Source organism: Chanodichthys erythropterus, chromosome 18 (genome assembly GCF_024489055.1).
Source record: "Chanodichthys erythropterus isolate Z2021 chromosome 18, ASM2448905v1, whole genome shotgun sequence".
NCBI lineage: Eukaryota > Metazoa > Chordata > Actinopteri > Cypriniformes > Xenocyprididae > Chanodichthys > Chanodichthys erythropterus.
This window is the reverse complement of record NC_090238.1, coordinates 18,080,517-18,096,449: the sequence shown is the minus strand read 5'-3', so window position 1 is coordinate 18,096,449 and position 15,933 is coordinate 18,080,517. Positions and strand designations below refer to the sequence as shown.

At 38.0% G+C, this 15,933-nt stretch overlaps 1 protein-coding gene across 3 annotated transcripts in view; it reads left to right on the top strand.

Moving 5' to 3' along the window:
• akap6 (A kinase (PRKA) anchor protein 6) overlaps positions 1–14,422 on the top strand; it is a 151,110-nt gene extending 136,688 nt beyond the window's left edge. For 2 of the 3 annotated variants that reach the window (XM_067368250.1, XM_067368249.1), the window contains exons 12-15: positions 3,304–3,519; positions 5,784–8,795; positions 10,275–10,394; positions 13,467–14,422. In XM_067368250.1, the coding sequence (XP_067224351.1) occupies positions 3,304–3,519; positions 5,784–8,795; positions 10,275–10,394; positions 13,467–13,508 (3,390 nt within the window). In that variant the 3' untranslated portion in view covers positions 13,509–14,422. The remainder of the gene's footprint in view (positions 1–3,303; positions 3,520–5,783; positions 8,796–10,274; positions 10,395–13,466) is intronic. The other variant, XM_067368251.1, reaches the window with a different exon arrangement.
• Positions 14,423–15,933: the final 1,511 nt, after the last annotated feature.

The window sequence follows — 15,933 nt, the reverse complement described above, 5'->3', positions numbered from 1 at the left end:
GTCTTAATATATTATTCAGTGCTGCTTCTTAAGTAAAAATCTTGCAAAATTAAAGACAAAATTCTTACTCTAGTCTAGTCTATTAACATGTTGTGAATTCTTGCTCATATGTATAGTTGCCAAATAAAATCGTCTATTTTTCTTAGTTTTTTTGTTTTGTTTTGTTTTGTTTTGTGGGCAGAATGTGTCATGTTCTGTGGGTATGTATCTAAATCTGATATTGAAGGCTGAAGAAGTCATGTGCTGCTAACTTTGACTGAGAAAACGTTAAACAATGACAAGTTTTTTTAATATAAAATATTTACATGTCTTTAAGAAACCAGGGCACTACATCTCCCAGACACCGTACACCATTAAAAAAAAAAGTGTCCATTTGACTGTCAGTTTTTCATCACCTCACACGTTTCTATCTGTCAAAGTTACAACTCTTGGGCATGATAACTCTATCAGCATGTTCGCTTCTTGGCCTCCTCTCCGGCACACTGCCATTGCATTTTACAGTCTCATTACCTGTTAAAAAGACACGGGAGAGGGAAATATGCTAAAACAGAGGAGCGAAGCACTCCAGGAAAAATAAAATCCAATTTAAATGTAATGGTGAAATGTAATGGTGTTTAATATTTATTGAAAAATGTACAGAAAATGTAAGGCGGTGCTTTTCGGGGCTGGCGGGATTTGCATAAATTGTTCTCTGGATGTTTTCGTCCCATACCACACATGGAGTAGCACAGTCTCTTCGCAAAGCTGCTGCTGCATATTTAAAAGGGGTTTTGGTGCAGGTGAGAGACCATCAGAATGCTTGCAACCGTTCCAAAACGTGCACATGGGGTGTCTGCACCGGCGTGATCGTCTTTGGGAGAGTCTATAAGCTCTGGCGGTTTCATTAAACAAGTGTCATAGCTGGACACTGAAGCATGGGAGTGCAGCTTTGGCCTTTAAATATTTAATTCTGTCGTGTTTATAGGGAGAGGGGGATGTGATTTACATGCTCCTGACAGGCTGAATTGTTGTGGAGACCTCATCAAGCGCATGGAAGTCTCTCTTTCTCTCTCAGTGTCATTCTATCTGTCTCTCTCTCTTCATTCACTATGTTCATTCATGCCACGAAAACTCTGAGTGGTTCTGAGGTGCAGTGAGTTCAAATGCATGACTAGCAATAAACCCCATGTTGTAGTTGTGGCAAACGTTAGAGAATAGTTCATTTAAAGTCCCCCTGTAGTCAATAATTTTATCCTTCAAAACTGATCTTTAATCACCAAAATTACGTATTTAAACATTTTTTCGTAATGCCTTAGAATAGCTTGAATGTAACGCTACACACTTACCTCATTTAATATACACGGATCTATGAATATGATAAGTAGCCCCGCCTCCACTCACTCACATGAGCTCAGACGAGATCCACTCTGTCAACTTAGTGAGGTAAACGCTGCACATTGTTATTGCTTTTTACAACGTCTGACACATAACAGTAATTAATATGATTAGCGTTTTGCTTGACTATGTTATCAAACAGCTAATAATGTGTTGCTAATGTTACACAAACCATGTTCACATTCATGAGTCAGACAGCTTCTAACAATCAGTATCCTTAGAAATGCTTTGAACAACTCAGAACGTCAGTGGAGAAAGTCATATAGTTCATCATAACAGTAATATACATCATACACCCCCCATATTGCAATTTTTCATATAAACAGAAAAATATACCGAGATAACCTCCTTTTGAGACTCTTGCGCGGTCAGTTAATGATATGCTAAAGCCCACCGGCATGTTGACATGATTGGTTACAAGGTTGTTTGTGAGGTCAGTGGTTTAATCCGCGGGTTGAAGATTGTCTTTAGATGACTGCAGTTTTAAAGAGAAAATACTCAGCAATGGTGTTGACATATGAATTTGCACATGGTTTGTCTTAAAGCATATTAAAAACACCAGATAGACATATGAACAACATTAAAAACTTGATTTTCACCACAGGGGACTTTAAAAGTCTTTTTTAGTAGACCGTAGCTACTGTCACTATTTCTGTCCCTTTGTGTTGTGTATAAATAATACACAAGAATAAACACACTTTTCTAGAAAGGATCTTTTCATTTCTCAAGTAACTTTGGGAAGACTGATTCATTTTAGCGATTCATTTCATTTGAATCAGTTTGTTCAGATGTTTCATTCTTAAAAACCAAATCATTTTTAAATATTCAGGAACATTAAAAATGTAACTTCTGCATGATTAGTTCAAACAAATCTGATTAATTTTAGTGAATTCTTTCATTTTGACAGTTCATATCAATAGATCAGCTACAAAAAATAATTCACTGATTCATTTTTAGTTATCAAATATCAAAAATCAATCAAGTGTTCCCAGAAGTTCATGCACAGCATTTATGTCATTTTATTATTATTATTATTATTTTAATGTTTTTTTTTAGCATTTTTATACAGCTTTTATCAATGTTTTTTGTATTCATTTCAATTAATTATGGTGTTTTTATTTATTTATTTATTTTTTTAGGTTTGTTTTATACAGCTTTTAATCAATGCTTTTTGTATTCATTTCTATCAGTTAAGGTGTTCTTAGTCTTATTTAGTTTTTTTAATACAGCTTTTTATTTTTGTTTTTTGTATGCATTTATATCAATTCAGTGTTTTAATTTTGATTAATTTGGGTTTTTGCTTTCACTGTAAATTATGTCAGTGTTTTTATGCCAGATAATTACTCTTAATTAATTTATATAATCTCATATTTGTACAACTAAAGCATATTGCTCCCTTAAAGGGATAGTTCACCCAAAAATTCTGTCATCATTTACTCAGGAAGATATTTGGAAGAATGTCAGTAACCAAGTAGATCTTGCCCCCTGTTGAATAGTAGAAAAAATAAATACTATGGTAGTCAATGGGGGGCGAGATCTGTTTGGCTACTGACATTCTTCCAAATATTTTCCTGAGTAAATGATGACAGAATTTTTGGGTGAACTATCCCTTTAAGGGAGCAATATGCTTTAGTGAGTAAATGATGACAGAATTCTCATTTTTGGGTGAACTAACCCTAAGCTACTTTGGGACTTCCTGTATAGCTAACTTCTTTTTCAAATTGCTTTTAAACTCTTTAAATTGTCAGTTTAAAAGCTCAGTTTTAAAGTTAAGTTTTTAGAGTTGTGTTGTGCTTTCTGTTCTTTCGTAAAACTCTCTGGCATTAACATCTGGACCCTGCCCTTAACCTGATGACAGGGATGTTTAACCCTGTTTACTAACACAATCTATGAGTGTTTGAGAAGACTGTCCCGCTCCTGTCTCTGCAGGCTCTGTGTATGGAGGTGCGGGGCAGACGGAAGGGCATTTCCTCTGTGCTGAGGCTCTGTCAGAGGCTGCTGGATGGGCCTGAACAGCAGAGCTCAGAGGCAGAGCGCCAGTCGCTGCAGCTGCTGCAGGTCAACCTGGTGAGACGTTGGGAGGCCATCGTCATGCAGGTCCTTCAGTGGCAGACCAGACTGAAACGCTCACTGGGCAGAGACCAGGTCACATATGCTTTACACTACAGTTACAAGTAAACAAGATAACACATGTATTGTGAATATAAACAGGGTGGTGCATGCCTAGGTAGTGCTGTCTGTGATCCACGCTATGGACGGTTTAATTGTGTTTGCGGCAGAGTGGCATACTAGCGTACTGTTTACTGCATACTATGTTCTGTTTACTTTATATTATTTTTAAAAAGTAGTTGTGTGCTCCATATGCAGTATTTAGCATCTAATTGACTTATGTTTACTACCTGTTTTCCATAATGCTAAAATAGGTGCAATCTATAAGTAAACTGTGTAATTTAAATATGCATGGCACAGTGCTATACCAGCGTAAAGTGGCATAATTGTTTTGTGATTTTATCTCAGTATGTGAAGAGTATGCAAGGATAAACCGTAGTATGCTATGTTGCTGTTACATGACCTTACTTGTTAGATGTTTAATTCAGCAACTGTGCATTAATTATGACATAAATATGCTTATTTTGCAGCATTTTGTATAAAACTCTCTTTATTTTTGACAGTCCATTTAAATATTTTGTTAATAAGGAGAAGTTAAAATTTGTTCATATTACCTCTGGTTCCTAATGTAACCATTATAATTCAACATTCTGATGTGTATTTTATTCAACCCACTGGAATCTACTCTTTGAAGAACTCCTTATACTGTATGTTGCTCTGGTTAAAGAAAACTGCCCAAGACAATTTGTTAAGCATAAATACACTAGTACCAATAATATAGTGCAGCACTGCTGTAACAGTGCAATAAGAATGATATATAAGGCAGGGAAAGTGGCCACATATTATTCTTGAATACACAGAGTAAGGGGACAGTGGCTACATGCGCTCCCCAGATACTCACTGTACTGTGAACTCAATCGATTACAAATGCTGCCAGAAATAACTGACTGTTCTTAATGTACATTGAGTAACCCGTAGCAATGAAATAACTTAATCTTGTGTCCCTATCCTGCACTGAAAGGGAGGAAGTAGTCTCTTAAAGCACATAACATGTGCACATACCGTGTTCACTGCAGTATAAAAAGACTTCCCATCTTGAAAACGGAACCCTTAACTAGTCTCTTATTGTATGTGTGGGACCGTTACAGTGCGTGTTAAACAGGGGAGTGGGCCAAGGGCTAGACTTCGCCTTTTGTCATGTAGATGTTGTGCATTCCTGCATGGCAGCAGCAGGGCTCTGGGGAGGCTGCGTGCTTCACACAGAAAAGCCCAGCAACCTGTTTGTGAACGTCCACTCACTTACACGGGGAAGACAAATTACTCGCCCCTCGCTCAGCTTGACCTTGCGGGGCTGAAGTGCAATTTCACTTTTTTTGCGGCTGCAGAATAAAGGAAAAGAAAAATAATAGGGAGAGTTTGTTTTTGTGAATACAGTACACTTTGTGAGATGATGAAATAGCTGACTGTTGAATGCTTTAGGAGGCCTTGCTCACAACAAGTCTCGTCTGGAAAAAAATCCAATCGTTATGCTTTCATTTTTATCAGGATTTTTTTTTTTCCACAATATCAAGAATTCTTTTCGAAGGTCAACAAAAGAGACAATGGTTTTTAACTTAACTTTTACCTACTCTGAAGGGAGTGTAAAAAGAACAACTGTTAAAAAGAAAAAATGTTTCAAAAGAGCTTTAATTGACAAGTCAAGTTATTACATGATTTCACCCTCAAGTTGAATAGAGTAGCAGAGACATTCAGACAAAATTCTAAGGTCATACTGGACTGTCTTGTTTAAGTTTCTACAAAATGGCTAAATGACTTTTGTAATGGCGTAGCTAAAGGTTATAATTAGTCTATCTGATTAAAATGTTATGTGCTGCAATCGGGGTACAAATGTTAGCTGAGGCAGCTTATTGAAATTATTTTTATTTGATTAGACTGATTGATTGTTCTCACAGTTGAGGGTTTTTATCATGCACTAGCAGTCCAAGCTTGTGCATTAGTATTTTCCTCATCAGCAGAAAGAGAATAAACAGAAATCAAATAAAAATTCATTTTATGGGATATATGACATACAAAGCAAGTGTTAGATTTGCCAGTTTATTAGATTAATGAGATAAAGAGGATCATATAAATAGACTCTTCCCGCTTGATCAAGAAACAAAGCAATTTGTGTAATTATGTCCTGCACTGGATGCCCATATCTAAGCAAAAATGTATTTTTCCCAGATTAACTTTGCATTTGATGTGATTAAAAGTCCAGTTGAGAATTTCTTTGCCCCTGACATTTTTTTCCCCTCCTACAGGTCCCTGGGAACCTCATTGAGCCTTCGCTTATGGACCTCCATGGGCTGACGGAAGACTCTTGGGAGTGGGACGAGATGGACATGACCATCTGCAATCTGGAGACACAGGACTGTGAAGATGAGCAAAACCCTGGATCTAAATCACACCTTAATTCCCCAAAAGAGCCTTTGAATCTCACAGAGTCATGTCCAAATGACGAGTCGAATGCCTCATCTTCCTGTGTTTATCAGGTGTACAGTCTGCATAATGTTGAACTCTACCAACAACCCCAATATAATCACAAGTCATCTTCATCCAAAGTCCAACCGTCACTGTTGAAGAGCCTGAGCATGGATTCCTCCTTCTCCTCAGCCGAATCCCTACCTGATATCTTAGGAGACCTGTTGAAGGGGAAGCATGAGCTGCTATTGGATTCAGCCAAAAGGTCGGAGAGCGAAAGTGGGATAGTTAGTGAAGGGGACACGGAGACCACAGGTAACTCTGATATTTGCCTGCTGTTCCAGAGTGATGATCCAAAAGTTTGCGTTACTCTTACCCCTCCTACCAGAGAAGATTCACTCAATGGAGACAGAGTCTCAGATGAAGACATAGACAGAGTTTTGGAGCGTGCCAACAAGTGTGCAGAATATGGTAATAACATTACCATTGGGAAAAAAGACCAGAGATGGCATGTCATGAAAAAGAAAAGAGAATATGGTGGAGAAAGCAGGAAGAAACACCACAAGGGGTCAGTGAATATCCTTTCCAACGGCCTTGGACAAAGCCAAGAGGCTAATGAGAAAAATCTCAATATGAGCAGAGATGACGAAAGGGTGACTACACAACGAAAGCTCCAAAAAGAGTTTGCACAGCTCTCCCAGGGGTCTTCCCTTGACTCCCTTTATGCAGTAGGAGAGTTATTCCCATCAAGCAAAGAGACACTAACTCGTAGCACTTCCCTGGAAAGTTGGCTTGCTCCATGTAAGAGCACAGAGGACGCAGGTAGTAAGGAAAGTCTGAGGGACATTGGATCGACTGTGGAGCCCACAGGGGAACTCAGCAGAAGAACTCTGGAACTTCTAAAACGCCTCGAGAACATCCAAAGCCCTCTTGCTCTGAAGATGACACGTAGCGTCTCTGACGTAACGCTCCAGAGCAGCTCGCTGTGGCGTGGGTCATGCTCAGCTGGCGCTCCCTCCTCCATTAACGAGAGCTCAGCAGCCTCCCTGACAGAGCTGAGCTGCACCGAGGACTCGTCTGTGGCATCCGAGGACCTAGCCGTGCAAATGAACCGCTGCGATGCTACTGAATCGAATGCATCCTTCCGCAAACATTGCCGCAGCCAGCAACAAACCGACGAGACTGATGCAAGCATCAGTATGGTTGTCAACGTTTCCTGCACTTCAGCCTGTACTGATGACGAGGAAGACAGCGATCTTCTTTCCAGCTCCACTCTGACACTCACCGAAGAGGAGCTTGGTATTAAAGACGATGACTCTAGTGTAACCTCAGAAGAAGAATACATTGAAGGTTCTTTCGCTCTCGGATTGGATTATATAAAGGGTGAGTTTCAAAGCTGGATAAAACCTAGATCTCAGAGTAGAGAAAAAAATGAGGCAGATCTAGTGGATGAACTGCAGTGTGGCACCCTGTCTAGAGATATCCTGTCACCCATTAAGACTACTAACGATCGGCAATTTCTCAGCCAGTCTGCGCTGAAACTCTTGGAATCTAACACTAATGTTAAAAACGAGAGCCTCAAGCAGCAGGAGGTGGACGGCAACCGTCAGGACGCCACCAGAAGCTATATCAGCCGCTTCGTGGATGACATGGAAAACGGCAATGTCGAGAGCTCTCACATCAAAGGGAAGGACGAAGACGACGAGCTGCTGAGAGAAGAGGGAAGTCTGCTAACCAAGAAAGGGGAATCATTTAAAGGCTCTTATGTGGTGGATGCTATCATTGATGTCAAAAGCAATATGCTGACCGCCACCTCTCCATCCTCATGTGAACAGAGCTCCCTGGAAGGACAGTTAAAAGGTGAGCTGCCCTGTCACAATTCCCGCCGTCTCTCCCCCACTATCTCTCCCATAGAAGAGTGCTCAGGGTTAGCCGCACACGCTCACAGCCAACAGAAACAGCTTGCTGCCTTTCTGAATGACGTCCACGAGAACCATCAAGAAAGCTCTTCAGATAGCTGCAGTCACCCTGCTTTCATGTCTGAAGAGGGCAAGAGTGACAACGTCCACGACTTTGTGATGGAGATCATTGACATGACATCTGTGGCCCTGAAGACCAAAGAGCAGCTGACGGAGGTTTGTAGCCCAACGTCTGTATCTCAGATCAGAGAGAAGGTCCTCGAGCACTCCCATCGGCATATTCATTTGCGGAAGGGTGACTTCTACTCATATCTGTCGCTGTCCTCGCATGATAGCGACTGTGGAGAGGTCAGCACCTGTGCGGAGGACAAGAGCAGCACCCCAATCCTTTCGAGCACGCCAGATATCCGTGATGAAGAGCCGCTCTTTGAGGCCTGCACAGAGGAAGTGTACCTGGGTCCTCCTCTCTGTTACAGCATGTCCATTAGCAAACGGCCCACGAGACACAGCGGCAAACTAATAGAGCCCCTCGGTCTCTTGAGCCCAGCACCTTCATCGGGTTGCGATGAATACCAAAAAGCACATGGTATTTCTCAAGGAAGTGTAGCTGGTAGCCAGTCAGAGTGCCATAATGAGGCGCCTTATCTTAATCCTTTACCATGTGAAACCCCGATAGATACTGTTGAATGTTTTGCAGATACTAAAATGCTTGAATCCAATATTTCCCCTGTAATGACTAAGATAAGAGTCTCTTGCTCCACTACAAATCCTTTAAAAGAGGATGGCAGCCTTTATATTAATCCCAAAATTAACTGTCCGCTGATAAGGAAGACTGATAGCGATGAAAGGGCCCCTGCTTCACAGTTGATGAAACAGAAGAACGTCGGGAAAGGGCGCCGCTCTCTACAGGAAGCCAAGTCGACTCATAAACAGGTGTGTTTCGACATTACACCGTGCTCTATCTGCTTGTAATGAGAGCGGTGTGCGTTTCTGCTGAATTCATCTCATTGACTAAATATTTAAGAGGGGATTTTTATTCATTCTCTCACCCCCTTCTAACCCCTCCCCTGCGCTTTTCCCCTGAAGTGCTAATGGAAGAAGGATTTGCAGGCGTAGATTTAAAATTTTAAGGTCTACAGAACAGAATAATCATAATCAGTCAGATTATATTATGATTCATAAGCAAGAATGCAGCGAGGATCATTACTTAATTTCATGACTGAATTAGCATCTATTTGTGTTCTTTTTAAGTAGTTTTCTATTTCATATGCAAACTTCTTCCTGCTTGGTTCCAACTCTGTCTGCAAATCCTATGTTTGACCTTATATCAGGCAAATTAAGTTCCTACTTTCCAGCTAATCATTGAGACTGAAAACACAGAATTAATTTTACTCAAGTCATCAATTGAATTTCAATGTTTTACTCATAAGGACATTTTGATTTCATAAAAATAGCTGGATGGTGTTTTATATGAAAACAGAAAGAGAACTATTACAATCTTCATCTTTTCAATCTACCTCAGCCTGTTCACATTTCTTTCTGCTCTGTCTATTTGTCTTTTATCTGTCAAATCTGCAGCTTAGACACATACAATGTGAACAGTGCAATATAACAACAGTGCAAATGGAGTAAACTGTAATATTGAGGGTGATAATTTTTTAATATTCGAATATTTTCTCTTATTTTAATTAAAGGATTAGTTCACTTTCAAATTAAAATTACCCCAAGCTTTACTCACTCTCAAGCCATCCTAGGTGTATATGACTTTATTCTTTCTGATGAACACAATCGGAGATATTAATAAATATCCTGACGCATCCAAGCTTTGTAATGGCAGTGAGCGATACCAACGAGTATGAAGCTGAAGAAAGTGCCTCCATCCACATGGCTCTGGGGGGTTAATAAAGGCCTTCTGAAGCAAATCGATGGGTTTGTGTAAAAATAAAATCCATATTTAACAAGTTATGAAGTAAAATACGCAAAACGCCTATATTAAATATGCAAAGACATTTTTAAGCTATTTTTAGAACATTTTAGCAAATTAAGGCCTTTTTAGGTTGACCTGTGTTTTGTCCAATTTTCAATTTTAATTTAGTCTACTTTATTGATAAATATTTCATTGCCATCATTTGCAGGTTAAATACATACAATGTCAATGGTGCCAAATATGTCAAATAAGAACAAATCAAGACATTTTTAAGTTGACCTGCGTGTAAACACTTTTCCAAAGGAAGATGATGCAGATGTTTATGAAACCTGTGATTATTTCACTGTTAAAAATAAAAAGTACTATCAATTAAATTACATTAAATTAAATGTGTAAAAAAATAAAGTAACAAATTTCACAAAACAGGAAGTTTTAAAAAGGAATAAATTGTGGATGTAACATTTCTCTTTTTCTCTCTCTTCCAGCTGGCAAGGTCAGAGAGCAGCAGTGGTGTTGCGGAGGGCTGCAGGGCTCAGATCAGTGGTCCGCAGACAGATAGCTCATCTACAGGAAGGAGTAGAGTCAGCAGCAGGCCTCAGGTCAAGGTAGGTGCTATAGGACTTGCTTCAACACACACAACCTTTCCCTCCTGGCCACTTCCACCACACCGCTGAAAAACAACCACAGGGTCTTTTCGACGTCAAGCGTTACATTGCAAACAACCCCATTTTCCAGTGCACTCCATACTGCACGCTAGCATGATTTATTAGTGCCGTGTTTTGAAATGAGTCTGTTTTGTGTTTTTCCGTTGGTCGTTGGTTGTGAAATTCTGCTTGATATGAACCCAAAGGCTCACTTCACGATGACGCAAATGCCTGGTCTGGACCAGCAGTGTTATGGTTTAAATTATAGGCCACTGTACTTTCTACATGATGACTCCCTTTCCAGTAAATTGGTCTGAAAAGCATTCATTACGTAACATGGTCTATATATCCAATGGGGTTAGCCTTTGAATTGTCTTCCCATTTTTCTCTGTCTTTCTCTCTTACTGTCTCTTTCTCTGTCGCTGCTGTGGCCTCATCAGCGGAGGGTTGAAATAATGAACGTGTGCTGGTCGGCAATCATTTCTCTTGATGAAAAGCATAAACAGCTGATGGAGAACTTAAAGAGAGCTGCTTTCTTGGTCTCCTGACTGCAACAATATACGACACATTGTAATATGGTGGAATTAACAGATGGCAAACACAATCCTGAGCTAGTACAGGGTTGGGCAAAATTTAGTTTTTAGGAATTGGCTGCCTTTCAATTCATGAGAGTGAATTTAAATCAAACTGGCAGCAGGATGTTGAATTGCAATGAGAGGAAGTATCATTTACTAAATTGTGTTTCAAAGAAATATAATATATATATGTAAATACACTACCGTTCAAAAGTTTGGGTTCGGTAAGATTTTTTATATTTTTAAAAAAAGTTTTGTCTGCTCACCAAGATTGCATTTATTTAATTAAAAATACAGTAAAAACAGTAATATTGTGAAATATTTTTACAATTTAAAATAATGTTTTCTATTGGAATATAATATAAAATGTAATTTATTTCTGTGTGGGAAAAGCTGAATTTTCAGCATCATTTCTCCAGTCTTCAGTGTCAAATGATCCTTCAGAAATCATTTTAATATGCTGATTTGCTGCTCAAGAAACATTTATGATTATTTTCAATGTTGAAAACAGTTGTGTACTTTTTTTTCAGGATTCCTTGATGAATAGAAAGCTCAAAATAACAGTATTTATCTGAAATACAGTGCTTTTGTAACATTATACACTACCGTTCAAAAGTTTGGGGTCAGTAAGAATTTTTATTTTTATTTGTTTTGAGAAGAATTTAAAGAAATTAAAACTTTTTCAGCAAGGATGCATTAAATCGATCAAAAGTGACAGTAAAGACATTTATAATGTTAAAAAAGATTAGATTTCAGATAAACACTGTTCTTTTGAACTTTCTATTCATCAAAGAATCCTGAAAAAAAATATTGTAAACAAATATTTTGTACATCTGTGCACAATAAATGTTTCTTGAGGAGCAAATCATCATATTAGAATGATTTCTGAAGGATCATGTGACACTGAAGACTGGAGTAATGATGCTGAAAATCCAGCTTTGCCAACACAAGAATAAATTACATTTTCAAATATTTTCTAATAGAAAACAGTTATTTTAAATTGTAATAATATTTCACAATATTACTGATTTTACTGTATTTTTAATTAAATAAATGTAGCCTTGGTGAGCAGACGAAACTTCTTTTAAAGACATTAAAAATCGTACCGATCCCAAACTTTTGAACGGTAGTGTGTATATATAGTGGTATAATTATATAATCGCATGTGACTCGATGCAGAGTGGTTAGGATTGAAGGGTGAGTTTTAGAGGCGGAGCAATGAAGAGAGAGGTGTGTTTGTTTGTTTGGGTTTATTTCAGATGTCAATGAAATATCGCTTACCCCACCTATAAAGGCAGTTTTGAATGATGCACAGCCCTGCGGCTAGCTAACACTTAGCAAATATTTTTAAGAAAATGAGAGTTTTGGTATGTAACCACCACAAACATAAATGATGAAATGATAATGGTTATATGATACAAAAGGAAGGTCATCTTGAAGATTTTTAGTAGTTGGTGGGTCAGACACATTTCAGCAAACGCCCGAGGCTTCAGGGACACAGTAAACAGCAGAGAGAGCCAACTATCTGTCTCTACAGACACTATCATGTCCGCCCTGCAGTCATTGTGGGTTCAGTTCACACTACACAGTTAAATGTACTGCAGTGTCACATGACAAAGAAGACCTGGACCAAACGAATCAAATGCAATGCTTTATTGTACATATAACATCTTTGTGAATCTCACAACAGCTCATGTACCATGTGTAATGATTTGATGAAAATATAATGAATCTATCTATCTATCTATCTATCTATCTATCTATCTATCTATCTATCTATCTATCTATCTATCTATCTATCTATCTATCTATCTATCTATCTGTCTATCTGTCTATCTATCTATCTAATCTTACAACATTCAATTAAAATTGTATGCATGCAAATTACTATATAGCATATATTTTATAAAGTATTATACTATAGATTACTATGCTATGTATAATATAAGATGCAAGATTTTTTTTATATAAGTATGCTGTGAGCAGTGTTTGGTAAGTTACTCTAGAAATGAATAACTAGCTAGTAATTACATATTCAACAGTGTAATTAGATTAATGTACTAAAAAGTCTCTAAAAAGTATTGCATTACTAATTATTTTATCATATCGAAATTGAGGGTTAAACAATACAAGGATAGACATGAAACTGATCTTTTAATCTTTTTAAAATGTTCTTTTAAAAAATAAATAATATAAAATTGCATAAACTATTCTTGAACTGACCAAAGTATTGAAAGTACAGTTTATATAGAATTGTTCTATTGTCTATACAGTATTTAATCCAATTATATGTACCTAAATGACAGAAAAATTCAGAGTAATCCCTTACTTTACTTTTTCAACAGAAGAGTAATTAAATTACAGTAATGAATTACATCCAATACAGCCTGTAAACCTGTGAATTAGCAATCATAGCATTTACTAACAATGTGATAATCTTTGTGTTTTTTTCTTATAGAGAGTCTCTGGAAGTCTAGCCACGCCTGTGTGTAAACCCTGACTGAGCTAGTGAAGGCTCTCTGAGGTCTTAAACACCACCTCTGGATGGTGATGTGGGGGTCTGGAACAGACACCTTACTGGATGTTAGTGCATGGGCCATTAGTCTGGCACTTTAGAGCTCTAAGTCCTTCATCCTCAGCACCCTCATCCTCTTCCTCCTGGCTGCTTTGCTATTTATCCGTGACCTTTGCCCCCTTGCTGACCACCACTCTAAGCTCCACCCTGGACTGAGCTACCTCACCAGTCTTTTACCATCTCGACCCTGTCTAACACTTCAACACGATAGAGTACACACAAGCCTCTTCTATCTTATTCCTGATGATACTAGACCGATCAGCCAGCTAGTGACATCTAAGCAGGCTCAAGTATTTTGTGCCTAAGCATTGAGGCATGTTACTTGAGGGTCGCCCCCATGAATCAGTAATGTGGTCCTAATCAGCCTCGAATGAGACGTGACGTCATGGTCTCCACATTCTAAGATCCCCCGTGTGGAGGTTGCCAAACAGGCTTCACGTTCCTCTCTAGCCGAGTGACGTAGCGCCACAGTTTCTATGCAACACGACGGTTGTGTGATGTTGTGTGGCATGTGATCTTTGGCAGTTTGATGCGATACCATTTTTTTTTACTCCCTGATAAACAAAGAAATGTATAAACATTTTGTGCCTTGCAGTTAATACATTTTGTTAAACACTGCTTCACCTCATTGTGTGTCATGTGATCGGTGAGAAAGCAGACGTGTGGCAAGGCTGATAATGACGAATGGGCATCTGTAAATATGTGAACTGTACGTTCAAACACTGGTGTATAATGATGTCATATTACTTAATGTTCGTGTTACTGTTTGTGTTACGTGATGTGGGTAAATATCTACTGTTAGACTGCATGGTGAACTATGTACAAGAAAACTTCCATAAATAAACATCATTTAATGAATTTGTCACACGCGGCATTCTTTTCACATAGAATTAATGAGACCGGGACTAGCTTTCACACTTTTTACTGCTTTGAATATTTCTTAAAATCAGATTAAAGTATTACCTAACTATTTTTACTGTTATTGCCCAGCAAAACATATACAGTTAATTGAACACATATTTGCTTCTGTAATGGGGCATGCTGTCACACTATATAGGGTAAGTTGTCTCAATGTGAGCCTGTTGTTTATTGAGACTGATTTGAGAAGGAGACCTATTTTAATTAAGAAATATATCACGTTAAAACAAAAATCTTCTGCAACATATCTGCGTTAAAAATGTATTATATAGCAATATTTAATTATTTTAATTAGCAAAATTCAAATAAAACATTACTTTTAAAACTTAAAAAAAAATAAAAAAAATAAAATAAAATTCAAGTTAGCATACAAAACTAAACAATTTTGGCTCAGAAAGGATTGTTAAAAAACTGCATAAAATTACAATATTTAACAAATGCGACCGCTTTCCCCAATATAAATGTGACGAACTGACATTTATGAAAATTACTGCTGTCCTGAACACTCAATGTTTTTTTTTTTAATTAAACATTCCATTTAAAAGATTGGGGTCGATTGAGATTTTGTAATGTTTTTGAGAGAAGTCTCTTATGCTCACCAAGGCTGCCTTTATTTGATTAAAATTACAGTAATACTGTGAAATATTATAACAATTTAAAGGGTTAGTTCACCCAAAAATGAAAATTATGTCATTAATGACTCACCCTCATGTCGTTCCAAACCCGTAAGATCTTCGGAACACAGTTTAAGATATTTTAGATTTAGTCCGAGAGCTTTCTGTCCCTCCATTGAAAATGTATGTACGGTGTACTGTCCATGTCCAGAAAGGTAATAAAAACATCATCAAAGTAGTCCATGTGACATCAGTGGGTTAGTTAGAAGTTTTTGAAGCATCGAAAATACATTTTGGTCCAAAAATAACAAAAACTACGACTTTATTCAGCATTGTATTCTCTTCCGGGTCTGTTGTCAATCCGGGTTCACGACTCTGCAGTGACGCTGCTGACGTGTTATCCTGTGCGCCCGAGCTTCGTTTACAGTCTGAGGGAGACAAACGCTGTATTCAAGCTATTCTACATTGTTTGTATTTTGGTATTGCGTAAGTGTGCATGTCGCAGATGTCTTAATCGCCAAAAACAACTACGGCAAAGTAAAAGTGCATTACCAATGCCGACAGATGAAAGGATTCAATGGAATCAATTCAATGGAATCAATTCAATGGAAAGGATTCCGGAAGAGAAGACAATGCTGAATATAGTCATAGTTTTTGTTATTTTTGGACCAAAATGTATTTTCGATGCTTCAACAAATTCTAACTAACCCACTGATGTCACATGGACTACTTTGATGATGTTTTTATTACTTTTCTGGACATTTACCGTGACATTTACCTTTACTGTACAAACATTTTCAATGGAGGGACAGAAAGCT